General features: G+C 41.3%; 1 protein-coding gene across 1 annotated transcript in view; it reads left to right on the top strand.

Annotated features, from left to right (window-relative positions):
• CHN1 (chimerin 1) overlaps positions 1 to 14,808 on the top strand; it is a 100,831-nt gene that overhangs the window by 55,596 nt on the left and 30,427 nt on the right. Inside the window, exon 7 of the mRNA XM_054069760.1 lies at positions 13,188 to 13,265. Within this exon, the coding sequence (XP_053925735.1) occupies positions 13,188 to 13,265 (78 nt within the window). The remainder of the gene's footprint in view (positions 1 to 13,187; positions 13,266 to 14,808) is intronic.

Genomic DNA, 14,808 nt, shown 5'->3' with positions numbered 1-14,808 from the left:
TTCAGCCTTTTCTTGTGGGTAAAAGTCACTTGAGTGCTCGCTGAGATGACCTTTCATGTTACTTTATGCTTTTTCACCTGAGACTCTTTTATTATCTGGCATGTGAGATATGTAAACAAAGATACAGTCTTTAGCTGAAGTCCAGTGTCTAATTAAACTGAGACAGGCAGCTGCCAAGTGTAATAGGGGGAGTCTGGTCACACAACAAAAGTGTGAGGAGTAATTACCCTCAGTGTATGCCCTGTGCCTGATCGAGCCTTTGTGAAATGAATAGCGTACATAACTGTTAAAATGGCTGTAAAGCAGTACAGTTACTGTGCAATTAAATCTGAAGAATACCGGTTGTGTTGTTGCTGATAAAGTGAAACTATTAGCAATGAATAAGCTGTTATTCTTTTCCTGTGTTGTGAGGTTAAGTCAGCGGGAAGCCCTCACCAGCAGTTCTTTCCAGGATTTCTAATGCTTGGTGGTTTGGATCTGGTTACATTTTAATGCCCTTCAAAATATACCATATATCCTTAGCTTCTGTGTATTGGCAGAAGTTTCCTTTCTTTTTAACTGGGATGGGTTAGCACAAGGATCACAGGGAACAAGGAAGGAATCTCCCTTGGGTCTTGAAGAGCCAAAGAGCATAGCTTTCTCTGGTGCTTTTCAGAAGGAGAGAGATTTTTCCCATCCTGGTGGACCTTAGTAGATGAGATGCAGAAACACAGAGGTCCAGCTCAACTCCCAGTGAGCAGTAGAGAGATGTTGTGGCTTCAGTCTTACCACACTGTAGGAGTCTGCTGCATACCTTCACTATAGGACTTACACTTGAGATTTTCAAAAAGGCTGCTTAGATGTAAGGTAGGGAGGCCTCATTGGAAATATTATTATTTTTTTTTAAACTGTGGTTTCCCTTGATTTTTTATGCCTTCTCCCAACTGAATAATCCATGCAGTGGCCACAGAAAGAAGGTGGATCTCTTTCAGAGCAGTCTCTAAGGTAGGCGTGTGGTTGTCATTTATTGCTTATGCAATCAGCTTTCTGGGCAGTAAGGGACTGCAGTGGGTTACTAGCTGACAGTTCCCTCGTTTGTTGTTCTCCTTCCTTAGTTGTGTGAGTTTGGGGTTTGTGGTTTTTTGTTGTTTTTTTTTTTAACTCCTCCTCCCATCTGGCATCTCCTAATTATTTTCTATTACTAATCACTTCTACAGGAAACAGACTGGACTGTTGATTTAAGAGCCCTACAAAAGGATAATTTTGTTATTTACAAGTTTCTTACCTCACTTAGACTTTATAATGTGACACTGTATAGCTGGTGATAATCACCTTGGGCTACCATTGTGTCCAATCGCATAAACTAGGCAGGGTCAGGTCTAGTCACTAGTTGAACATGGAAGTCCCAAGGAAAAGCCAGTGCTGCAGCAAGCGGCAACTTTGGCTGTGAATTGGTACTCAACATGTCTTGTGTTTTATATCCTCTGCAACTCTATAGCCTGCATAAGTCTGTGCTACGAGTTCAACTACCGAGGGTTTTCTCTGCTTACCTCTATAATTTATTCAGATAAGTTCCTTTTTCTCCTAACCCCTTCAGTGAGGGGTGCGGTGCTTTTTATTTAGATGGGAGAGGAGAAGACATTTGACCTTGGTCGCTGTTTGCATGCTCACAAGTAGAAAAACATGTCATTTGGCTTCTGCACAAAGGAAAGGACGGGGAGCTGTGTGGTCTGGTGTGTTGTCCCGCTTTGGTTAGAGAATCTCCTGACAGACAAGCACATCTGCCTCGCTGATAATTGCCCATTCATAAGTTGTTACCAAACCCTTAAGACGCATGAAGAGTGTAATGCTTGTTTTAGAAGTGGGAGCAGAAAGAGTAGTTAGAGGTGCCTAAATGAAGTATTGGACTGTGGGGAAAAAAACAACACCCGTTTATCCTGCAGCTAGTGCTGCAGAAGCTGATTTTTTCTAGCCCTTGTTTTCTTCCTTTTAACATTTCACAAGAAAAAAAGATATTTTCAGATAAAATTTCTCATGCTTAGTTTTAGTCTCTAGTGGAATGTTTTCCTTTTGTAAATTTGAACAAAGTAAGGAGAGCAGTTCTGTTACTAAGCTCAATAAACTGCTTGCTCTTATTACTTCAAAACTGTCATACTCGTCACCAGCAAAGACAGCAACTCTTGACAGTTTTGCAAAGTCTTCCTTTGATCATTAACTTTTAGAACATTAAACTTTTCCATATTTAGCCTTTTTTTGTGCATGGTATCAGCAGTTAGAAACAGTGTTGCTTCTGGCATTCACTGTTTCTACAGCCCTAATGTGTAGGGAGACAAGAATCACCACGCTGAAAAATCTGATTCTCGGTTGATGAACGGCTGTTGCTCTAATCCTCGTCATCTTAGTACTGGTATTCCTCGCATCCATACAACTTCCAAGATAACTGCAGGATGATGTGTTTCTGATAGCGACATTCATATTATAATGCGCTTACTGTATCGCTTTTCAGTGGGGATTATTATTGCATTTGGTTTAGAACTAAAGCAGTGTGAAACAGTTTACCTAAGGAACATTAGAGCTACTATCACAAAGTTTAATGTCCTCTGCTAAACCTTAGTCATACGTATGTGATGTAGTAATTTTTTTAAAGATTTCCAGTTCATGTATTAGATTATTAGCACTTAGAGGCAAGCAGCTTTTCCCCTTCCTTAGAGAAGAGTGGAAAAATACTGTGAAAAGTAGGCTGTATTCCCTATTTCCATTTTGCATGTAAAGGTGAGAAAGCTCTATGTTTTATATCATGTATCAAATAGTTTATTGGTTAAAGGTTTCTGATGATTTTACATTGCTGGGACAGTCTTAAACCATTTCCCAAAGTTAATATGATAGTGAATTACATTTGCATTCAGGCATTTCTGTGAACTGGCTGATGACTACAGTAACTGTGTTTAGTACAAATGCACTAAAAGTGCTCTAAGCATCATGTGTTGTTATCTGTTAGAGAATTCAAAGTGCTCAGTGTCTTATGTGACAGCTTCTCATTCACTACAGCCTCCAAATCCTTGTTATTATTTGTCTCAGCACTGCAGCCTGGTGCTTGGAAGCTGCCAGTCACCTCTGTTACACCCTGGACTTCATAGGGCAGACTCACTGCTCAGCAAGTTGGTGATGCTGAGAGCTTACTCTGTAGGGGTTTTTTAATGGGCCTTATGCATTAATTCCCTTGAGCTATTTTTATTGTTGAAAATTCAAACAACCTCAGTGTTAGAAATCTTATTAGCAGTGTTCCTGAAAGTGCTAGTTGATGGTGGCAGTACAAATAAAAAGTTGCCCTGTAAGATGAGATGAAAAAAAGTGACTAAACAAGAAGAAAGCAGGTGTGCTGGATAAACATTTTGGTCATTGCCAATGAATTTAAGAAATGGAACTATACTCCCTGAACTTTCAGCTTCAATGTGCCTAATACTGAAATGAAGAGCTTCTGTCCAAAGGTCATATACCTCTGAAATCCCAAATGTCAGGTCATTGAGTTACTGATTGGGACCTAGGGCTAATGTATGCGCAAGAAAACACAGACTTATGGTGACGGGTGAGGGAAGGGGAGAAGTCCAGAACAGAAAACCCTGAAGTTCCTTCTGTGTAACAGAAGTTGTATAACCTGTCCATGTGCCAATGCCTGCTTCTCCCCTAAAAGCTAAATAATCTGCATGGCCCAGTTTATGATGGGGAGTTGCGTTGCCAGCCTCGATTTGAATACTTTTAAATGATTCAGTTTTCAAATGAAGACATTATTTAAATTTGTTTCAAAAATGATGGATTTGACCATTTGAGACAGTGGTTTCTTCAGTGCCTGATTCAAGTAAGAATTTTTAACAGTTATAGCTTTCTCTAGGGAAATGAGATGCATCCTGCCCTTACATGAACATTTTCACGACAGAGGCATTTTAAAATGTTAATTAGGAAACTAAGAGAGAATAAATAGGAAAGATGAACCATATGTGGAAAAGAAGAAATGAGAAAATTGGAACACTGGTCAACAGAATGCAAAGTGAGTCTTTTCTGAGAATGTGATCAGGGATTAGAGGATTTTATGGGTGGCAATAAACTAATAATTTGATAATAACCGATACTTTGTCTTTGGAACGTAGTATAATTCGGTTGCCAATTCCACTCTGTTTTCATTCATTGCAGGTTTCATATCAGTGCTGATTGAAATAGAAATTTATGCAAGAGTAGTGGGAGTGTACATGAGAGACTCATTTGAAGGATGATCAGCCCACCTCATTTTCTGAGTCTGCCTAACTGCATTGTATAAAATAAATGTAGGCCTTGACTCACAGCAGTGGTACAGTTATGCCCATGGACACACATGCACATAGAAAATTGGTAATCAGGGTATGCAAGGACTGCTAATGGGCACTGGGGGTTATCCCATTTCATAATTTTTTTGCAGTGAGTTTTTCACCATTATAAATTTTGCAAGAATGCATGTCCCAGCTTTAGTATTCCTTTAGGTTAAAAATTGTTTTCACCTTGATTCATAGGGTTGAATGAAGTGATAATTAAGGATGGGTTAGGAGGCTTTGCACTCTTAATCTTATTTATCCTAAATAAGTATGGTCATGGACTGAAAGTATGTTGAAGAAATTGTGATAGTACATGTATCATAGCAACATAGCTTATTCAGAAAGAAGTGGATGGATTCAAAATAGAGGATGTGCCAAAGGAGCAGGTGTAGTCTGAAATACAAAGAGCGTTTAGAAATTAATGAGCTGCAGTTTTCAGTTATAACATACATTGAATTATTCTAAATTGAATTACTGCATAGAACAAAAAAAGGCTAGTATTAGAGGCATTAGACTGCCAGACAAGATTAATGTGAAATGACTATTACACATCAGGTAAAAAATATTAATGAGACATAAAAAGAGATTTCCATACTGTTTGCCCCTGTTATACCAATAGCCAAAGCTCCTGTTCTATGGGGAATAAATGAAACAAAACCCTCATAAATATAGTAATTTGCATGATTGTCATTATCCCATTTTTTCAATTACAAAAAGATACATGGGTTTATTGTAAAAACAGCTTTTATCAATATGATTTTTAAAGGTAGTGTTGTAAATTATTTATTTCATAAGGTTTGGCCACCATCAATGTTTCCTTGCTAGGGAACAGGTAAGGTTCCTCATCAAAGTGTGTGGTTAAGCATTTTGATGTGCTTTCTTTTCCAAAAGAGTGGCATTCACACAGCTGCCAATTTGCACTACATTTTGACTGTTATCACTCCTATAGAGCACACTGTCTTGTGTCATTTATAAATGACTTTGAAGGTCTTTTTGGAATAGAATCTGCATTGACACGTCAAGACAAGGCTTCTTCTGGAGTGACCCTTTGCTACAACAAACGTCAGTCATGCCTTGGTCACAACGTCACAGCTCCCCGCAGGGCAGCGAGGAGATGCACCAAAGAGAGGAAAAAAATGTGATGCTGTTAGCTGAAATAGAAAATGCTGACTTAAACAGGAGTGAGATGGAGAAGCTGCTGAGGAGCAGCCTCTGCATGTTGCTTCCTAGTGTGTGGGTTAATCCCTTAGATAAACCTCCTTGCTCCATCAAGTCCTCTTTCCATAGGTCTCATAGCTGCAAGACAGACCTCTCTAGCCTTGATTTAGCAATATATAATAAACACTTAAATGATTCTGAGTAATCCTTCCGGTCTCTCTGCTTCTGCCTTTCCTTGGGAGAGGAGTACCTAACACAGCCAGCTGCTTTAACTCACTGTTTAGCTTGCCACCACCATGGTGCAGGCTCCTGGCAGGAGAAGAGGAAGATAGGATGGACCAAACCCAATGCTATGAAGGATAGAAAGGACTGGAAACAAAGCTGTAAAGGACAGGCTTCATTTGAACGGTTTACTTAAGACAAATTCTGGTGTTCTGTGATGCTTTTCTCCTTGCTTGTGAACAGTCTTGCATGCTTTGCCTGGGGAACAGTGATGCTGCTGGCCCCCTGGGTTAGGGAGGTGGTATCTTCTCTGCTATACCAGCTCCTGGTCCCCTTCCATACTTCCCAAGTTTGGCTGGTTTGGCTTCCTTTTATGGCAGCTTGTTTTCCCAAGAAAAGAAAGGGGTTGTGGTAATAAGCTACTGCAAAGCAAGGAGAGACTTGCTGAGGCTGATACCTCAGCTTGAACTCATGGTCATGAGAAACTGCTTTCCTCAATGCAGTCAGAGTTAGGGGTGAAAAGAGCTCATGTCTTAGCTTTCTGGGTAGCTTTTATCATGGTGTTTGATTGGCACATCCTGACTTAGCGTCACAGAGCTTGGTAGCAGCTCTGCTTTTGTTTTGTAGTCGTATCTGGCCCCTTGCAAACAGGCTGGTAGTCTGACTTCAAGGGAAGGCCTGGAACAGTTGGTTATTTTAACAGAAGCAGCCGGGGAACATGGAGACATCCTGCATTGGTGTCTGTAGGGCAGAGCCTTATGGCTTTTGCTGGCTCAGGACTGAACCAGGACAAGATTCCTTCCCTGGGAGTGGGGCAGGACTACGCCATCTCTCACCCACCCAGATCACGACCCTGTGAGGAAGCGTATTATTATTTGTCAGTATAAATTAAATTGTAGTGATTGCTTGCAAAACCCAGCTTAGTGGCATTATTGATTGCAACATCCATTTCCCTGCCTGTGTTCATTCTCACATGCCCACATACACCCTTTTGGTGGTATTTGTACCTATGGAGTATGAAGGAAATCCCTAGAATTACCTCCCCTCCTTCTGTGGACGCAGCAGACCACTTGCTGACCTCACTAAAAGCTAAGTTGCTTGACGTTAGCAAAATCCTCCAGAACCAAAACAAAAGCAGAACTTCTTACTGCAGATACTGTGAGATTTTTTTTTTTTTATTTTGCCACGGCCAGGTCCATGTTTACGTATCAAAATAGCCCCCTCCCTAAAAAAAGGAAATGTGGTGTTTGCCACTGAAAAGTGCCTTGCTTTTCTGCTACTATCCAGAACCGCAATTGTTAATTGTTTTTGTCTTGTCAGTTATTGAAAGAGAAGGGCCTTTTGCGCGGTTTTGACTCGTCATTTCCAAAGGCCCATATTGGTAATTGCCAGGAGCAAATCTACAACCCATCATGCCACTAGGAACAAAATAAACCAGCTGACCTAGATTCAAATCAGCTGCAGTGATTGGTAGATTATAGGACTAAGACTACAGAAAAACAACTTTTCTGTTGGCTTCCCCTAAGATATCTCTGCTTTTTTATAAGCATGCTACTTCAGCGTATTTCTGGTAAGTACATCAGTGTGAACATAAAACCTTCCCAAATAATGTTAATTGTGTTGCACAATAGAGTACCAAGTGAATTCACGTTTTATGTAATTTCTAGCAGGAATACTATGTAATTTCTAGCAGGGCAACATTTTTTCCATAATTTAAACTTTGGTTTAGAGTTTTATTTTTTAAATTTAACAATCATAGTTTAAACCAAGGCAACACTTTAGCTGAATTTATTTAATTAAGATTTTAAATAAAACATTTTTAAACAACTTCTTTTTAAATTCTAGATGTAAAAATGTGCATTATCTGATACAGAAATCACATACACTTATATCAGAAATAAAAGCTCAAAAATGTTAATAGCCATTTCTTTAGATTTTGCAATAGGTATTTCATTGGGAGGGCGGGGGTGGAAAGATCTGATTTCATTAGAAGCCTGTCCATTTGGAAAATTTTGTTATTAAAAATAGAATGTTTCTCAGCAGCAAGTTTTCATCATTCAACCATGTCTTAAAGCCCAACTCTCCTGTGGGTAACTGCAGACTCAAAGCAGGGTTGTGTGTTGCCTGAGGATCCCAGTATACTTTGAGCATTGTGTGAGCCTGATGCTGTCCATGTGCCAGGTAAATGTGGCTGTGTTGGAATGGCAGCAAGAGAAGTCTTAGTTTGGTGGTTGAGACTGCGTGATGGTCCTTCACATCCAGCTCCTGAAACGTCAGCTTTCAGGAAGAACTTTTCTTGGAATAGCGTTCCTACCCTCTGCTCACACCATCTCTCTGTGGGCAGAGGCTATGTCTGGCATCAGCGTGTCTACAAGTGAAGAAAATTAAATAAAAAGTTTATCACCGATTTTAAACAACAAAGTAAAATTTTGGACACCCCTTCCTCCCTGGGAACAATTCTGTGAAAGATACAACTTGGGAAAATTATATTTAGCATGGAACAAGCCTCCACCAAGAACTGTGTTGAGGAAACTAGGCTCAGTTTCATGATCTGACTGATTAGCCTTTGAAAATCATGTACTGAGACCATAAAATACGCTCATAAAGTGTTCAGGCAAGGAAGGATTTTTTGAGCATATACATTTGGCTGAGTTAGCTATACAGTGAAACAGAGCATTACAAAATATACAGTGGCTAAACACATAACAAACCAAATATCTTGGGTTTTGAGATATGTATGATAGGGCATCATCTTATTTTTTTAAAGAAGTGTGCAATATAACTGATGGTTATTATTATTATTAAAATACTTTCCTTAGAGGGAAGGGATTTTATTATATATGAAGTCTGAAACAACAAAGGTGTGATTAGTCATAACAACATGAAAATACTGTATGAGAATGAAAATCCTGTGGTATGTTCCAGAGACTGAAGCAAACATGATACTGTGTCTGAGAGAGGAGCCAGTTGGTCAGGTAACTAAACCCTACACTGTATTGGAAGTGCACGTGGGCTTCAGGAGGTCTGATTAAGTCTAGCCTGGGCATTTTAGGACTTGTGAGCTGTTTTGTTGGGGTTTTTTTTCAGAAGTGATTTTGGTTTATTACTCAACAAGTGGGAAATGCATTGATTTGCCTTTTTAGAAAGACAATTTGTCCAATGTTGACTGAATTGTGACTGGATTAAACTTACATAATATGTCTTTCAGAGTGTGACTAATTGGAATTTACTGCAAGCCATGGATGACTTTAAAATCTATTCTGTGGAGCCTTCATAATAAGACTTACTGATTGCGAGATTAGGAGCAGAAAATACACACACATTATACAGCCAACTCTGAGAGCAAATAGTGCTCAAGAGAACAGCTGTTTTTCGCACACTCTGAAGGGCTACTCTAGGGAAAAGTAAGGAAAGCAGAGTCCTGGTAAGACCTAGACTGAGCCACTCTTATGGCTGAGGCTTTAAAACAAATGACAATATTTGAAATAGCAGGTTAAGTTTGTTTATTTGTTTTTCTTTTAGTCTACATGTACAATGCAGAACCTCTAAACAGATATCTTGGTTTAAAGGTTATTGTGTTGCTGGGTTTGGTTTTTTTAGTGCTTGTTTAAGTCACTAAGATGTACAGGACTCAGAGGTTGCTCTGGTTGCATGCTCTGCTGAGACATTGCTTGGCTATTACTTCAAATCATTCCATTTTCGGTTCGTCTCAGTCCTGTGAAATCATGTCCTTAAACTAAATTTAAAAAAGAGAGCCCTGCACTTTCCTTCCTCCTGCAGTCAGCACAGTGTATTGCTTCCTACTTGTGCAAATGTCTGCCACAAACATTTAATAAAACAAAAATAAAACAAGACTTTACTTAGAAAAGTGGAAGAAAAATTACTTTCCTCCTCAGTTTTCTACCTCTATTTTTTATCCAATATGTAGCAGACAGTATCTAGTAATTGTCCCCATCAAGGTAGGCTCCAGACAGAGCGAGTTTTAAAGATAACTGTTGGAAAATGAAAGGGCTATAGAGAGGGACTTTGCTGACGAGTGAGAGTATAGGAGCCACTGGTGTAGAGCAGGACCTGCAGGCTTGCAGGCTGGGAATAGAGACAGCATAGGGCAGCTGGAGCAGTAGAGTGCACTGGGAGAGAACAGCTTCCTGTGGGATTTGAGTCGAACCCCCAGGTCCATAACTTAGATTTGTTTGCCTTCAGGGGTGGTGACTCATCTCTGCAATGAGTAGGGCTACCTGAGGACAGTGGCTTGCTTTCTCTTGCTTTATTCACTCACGTGCTGGTAAGCTAAAGATCTGGACCTGCCCAGTGACCCATAGTGTGGTCAGGAAGGCGTGTACAACAGAAATTTCATTCTTTGTTTTGGTTTTCAAAAGAAAGGAAGAGTGCTGTGTTAAGAAGTGCACTAGCTTGCAATGCTAAACTCACGAAGTTAGGTAATGACAGAAGAATGAGTGTATGCATCATAGAATGAAGTTATCTGAAAGCAGCTGTATGAATTTTAATCACAGCACTGATTTGTGCTGGGGAAATATACATAAGAAATAGATAACAAATATATATTATTCGTAATTTTTCAGTTAGCTAGTTTCACGGCTTTAACTTCCTTTCAGTCGAGGTTCCTCTACTGTGCACAACTGTAATGCCTATGGCACATGTGACCGGCTGTAAGTATAGGTGAGCCCAGATTTCCCGTATTTGTAAACAGCAGAAAATACTTTGCAGTGAACAATGGGAATCTGATTTATGTAAAACCAATAAGCAGTCTGAGTTAGATTATTGTAACACAAAGTAATGTTAGAATTAAAATTCATAATCCTATAACTACTTTCCAGATTATAATGCATTTCCATAATTACAGCCATGAGACAGGACTTTTCCCTGTTGGGTAGTTTTGCTTACCTTTTTATTGGCATTCTTAAGATTTAATTTTCCAGGATCCAGAGATCAGTTTCCACTAACGTGACTCTGAAGTGCAATTGAAAATAAATCAGTTCTTCAGAATTAGGAAAAAGGAAGCTGACAATTAAGGAATGAGTATGTCAAAAAACAAATATGCACTCTACCAGCAATTGAAAGAAAAATTCAGATTTATCATACTTCCTTAGCGGGATTATACAGAATAATAAGGGTTGATTCAGATAGTAAATGTGCTTTTGAAAATTGCTGGGTTATTTATTTCCAACAAACTCAATTTTCAAAGATTCCTAGTATGAATGTTTTGTGATTTATTTTTGCCTTTTAAAAAATAAAAGTTTTGAGTTCCAAAGAAGCTTGTAATGGTCCCACATTTCCAGAACTCCACAGTTTGCTTCCAGAGCTTGTTGTCACTCAAAGCTGTCTGGAGAGGATGACTCCTCTGGGGCAAGCTGAGGTCCACCTTGTTCCCTGAGGACTTTTATCAGATGTAGCCCTTGGGAATGAAACCATTAAGTGGCTTTAGCTAGAAAGAAAGCGGAGAATAAGTTGAAAACCCTCTCTGCTTCCTCATCACTGAGTCCCTACTATATGTGAAGTAGCCACTTCACATGGCTGAGCTGGTCAGGTTATGCCTGACCTCATTTTTCTTGATCTCCTACTGCTGTGAAGGATGTGCAGAAAAATGTGAGAGTGGGGCATTTATTTACCTGCAGCAAAAATGAGTGGTCAAAAGCAAGACAGGCAGATTGAGGAAGGTGTTGGAGAATTATTTCTCAGTAGGATGGACCAACTAGCTTCCTGTTTGTATGGAAACTGGGAACTGAGCCACATGCTCCTAAGGCTTCTGCATGAGCCCCTAATGCCCAACAGCTTCATCCTGTATAATCTGTAGCCGGTGTTTCGATTATTAGCTATTAACTTGCATTGCAGATTAGTGGTTGTTGAAGCACATATGTTGATCCTTAATCTCTGCAATCTGACCCTCTGCTGAAACCCAGATGATTTTTAAAACCTATAGAGAAGGTACCGGTGGCCATGCACGGGACCAGAGGGGCTCACAGTGAGCTTTACCCTCAGCTGTATTGGCAGGATTGAGCTAAACGGTAATGCTGTGATCCAGCTGCAAAACACACGCCAATTCCACCCAGAAGACTGCGACAAACTGTGCTTGTCTTTGGTTGTTACTGAGTCATGAGAGATAAAAATACCTTTGCTGCAGAAGGGAGAGCGGTTGTGGTGCTGCAGCCTGTGGTGAGAGAAGGGAGGGCTGTGCTCTGCCGAGCTGCACAGGCGAAGCTGTACACGGGGAAAGGTCCTGTTGCACCCTCAGTGTCAGGATGGTGGTCAGCCCCACAGTATAAATCACTGCCGTAGAAAGTCAGACCAGAGGTCCATTTGTGCAGTCTCTGACAAAGCCTGTTCCCAAACGCCTGGAGAGCACTAGAAGAAAAAGGGCAGGAGTTGTGGCCATCATGGTGCCCCCTCCCATCATCGTGGAGCTGAAGCCTGAGCTGGGCTGCCCTGGTGAGCAGTGCTGGGTGGATGTGGCCTGGGCTGCCCAGGTCCTCCATGAGCCCCTTACACTTCCAACTCTGCTGCACTCCGTTTGAATGATGCCGGTGTGAAATACTGTTTCTTTCATCTTGCGTGAAGGGTAGTGAGGACCACGTTGTCCTGTGCACCTTTCAATGTCAGTCGCATCACTCCGAACAGAAGGTTTCACTCTGATTTAAGACTGTGTGTCGTTCACCTGTTAACATTCCTAAATCCCCAACGTGAGGCACCACAGCCAGGCAGGGTCTGGGTCTTTGGGGGAAAGGGTAAGGAACTAGATCAGGCCGTGGGCAGCCTGGTCTGGTGGGACGTCCCTGCCCATGGCAGAGGGGGTGGAAATAGATGATCCTCAAGGTCCCTTCCAACCCAAACTATTCTATGATTCTATGAACTTTCGGTAGCATTTGTGTTCACATCACTACTCGAAGAGGCTGATGTGCGAGTCGGATGAGCCTCTTTTTGTGCTGAAAGGTATTGAGAGCTGTAAGAGAAGAGTGATGATGAGCAGCAGCGGCCGCTCGCCCGCCGGGGCCCAGGAGGGGCGGGGCCGCGGAAGCCGCTCCCCGCGCGCACCTGCGGCTGCCGGGGCGGGGCGGGGGCGCTGGGAGCCGCCCCGGGGCGGTGCCGCTGCGAGCCGGGCAGCGCGTGCCCGCGCCCGATGGAGCCGGCGGGCTGCGCGCCCCCCGCGGCCCCGCGCCGGTAGCTGCGCGCCCTCCGCAGCGGCTGAGCTCTCCGACATGGTCCTTTCTGCTCTTCCCCACCGAGTCTGAGTGACCCGGAGCGCAGATCGGTCCGGGGAGGGGGGGGCTGTGCCTCCTTCCTGTCACCTCCAAGATGCCATCCAAAGAGTGCTGGTCGGGACACGGGGCGCACGGGGCTGCCGGGCTCGGCTCGAAGCGGGGGGGTCGCCAGCCAGACTTACTGATAGCAGCCTTGGGCATGAAACTGGGGGCGCAGAAGTCGTCCGTGACAATCTGGCAACCTCTGAAACTCTTTGCTTATTCGCAGCTGACGTCGCTCGTCAGAAGAGCAACTCTGAAAGAAAATGAACATATTCCAAAATACGAGAAGATTCATAACTTCAAGGTAAGAAATCGTGCCGCTTGTTTGCTTTTAAGGTACGCGGTCTATGGGGTTTATTTTAAAACAATCCGGTATATAATATATCCTTAGACTGTGACTTTATTTGGGAATTTAAATGCTTCGATTAAATCTCTTTGCCGGTTAAATCGATTAGAACATCTTTAGAACACAGAATAACAAGAATTTTGTTGTTGACTGCATGCGTGCGTGTATGTTTCAGTAGTATTTGCTGAACCTAAGGTGTCTCTTTTATTTAAAATTGTTTTAGACGAGAGAAACGCTAACGGTGAGAAAAATTGGCCAAAGTTTTCTTTCCATTCGAGTGAATGTAGTTTGGTTTTATTTATGGTGATACGATGCCAAAAGATCTTTTAGGTCTGTGATTAGAGGATTAAACTGATCTTATCTCAGTTTGTCGCTGGTAAATAGCTTTCAAGGTAAGAAGTACGTTCTGCTGCATCTGGATGGAGCAGATGGTCTGCATTTCCCTTAGTTTCTGGCTTTTCTCCTGTGTTAATGGAGTGAGTGTGTTGAAAGCAGCAGGGCTTACACTGTGGGGCTACCGGAGCTGCTGGCATTAGCAACTACTTTGTGTTTTAATAAAATTTACTTAGTCTTCTATGTAGCTTCTAATTGTTTTAATTATTTTAAGTGATGCTCTTTGTGAAGAGAGATACATGTCAATAAAACATAGTCATGTTTTATGTCTGTATGTGTAATAAGTGACCGGTAAGCATTTAGTAATCTAACCTTCTGGTAGTCAAATGCATTGTATAATAGGCAGTCTTTATTTGTAAGACTAAGTGATTTGGTGTTATACTGAATTCCTGTAGATGACAGTACAAACTTCAAATATAGTCCCTGAAGCCCAGATTTTATCTTTAATGCTGCCCTCCCTCTCCCTTCTGTGTAGCTTCTGCTTTTATTTTAGGAGAAGGGTAAATCATTAGTATAATACAGGCATCTGGTGATACAAGTATCTGTTAATTGTCTCATTTTTGGGTTTGATTTCCATCAACTGCATGTGTGAATGTGCATGTGTGTGCACATATGTATATTTACCTATTATTCTTCTGATTTTATTTATATCACCTTCTGGCTTTTGAGTTCAGATAACCACTAAAATTGGAAGCTTTATATGATCAGGATGGTTTATGTGTCTTAATTTTTCAATAAAGCATGGATTTGAAAACCATGTAAGAAACGTTATGTAAAACGTGGCATAAAATAATCCTGCTGGCGGTCAGTTAAATGCAGAGCATTTTTTCACAGGCTCCTGAGGTATCCTAGAGGTCTGAAATGTCTTCCAACTTTCATCTGTTCCTTAGAGTTTAAAGATATTTCTTGCAGATGCCAGCAGATTGCAAATTTCCATGTACTAGAGTGTATGTAGGATAATGCGCATTTAATTTTGCGCACATCTGTATTCCTTAGCTGCTTTCCTTTAGCAACCTGAAACCCATCTGTTTTGATATTAATCCAATAACCTGATTTTCATTCGTTTGGGTTTGTTTGTTTGTTTTTCTTCCAGAAACTGGTTCTGGAA

This window comes from Cuculus canorus, chromosome 6 (assembly GCF_017976375.1).
Source record: "Cuculus canorus isolate bCucCan1 chromosome 6, bCucCan1.pri, whole genome shotgun sequence".
Lineage (NCBI taxonomy): Eukaryota > Metazoa > Chordata > Aves > Cuculiformes > Cuculidae > Cuculus > Cuculus canorus.
This window is presented reverse-complemented; position numbering and strand designations above follow the sequence as displayed.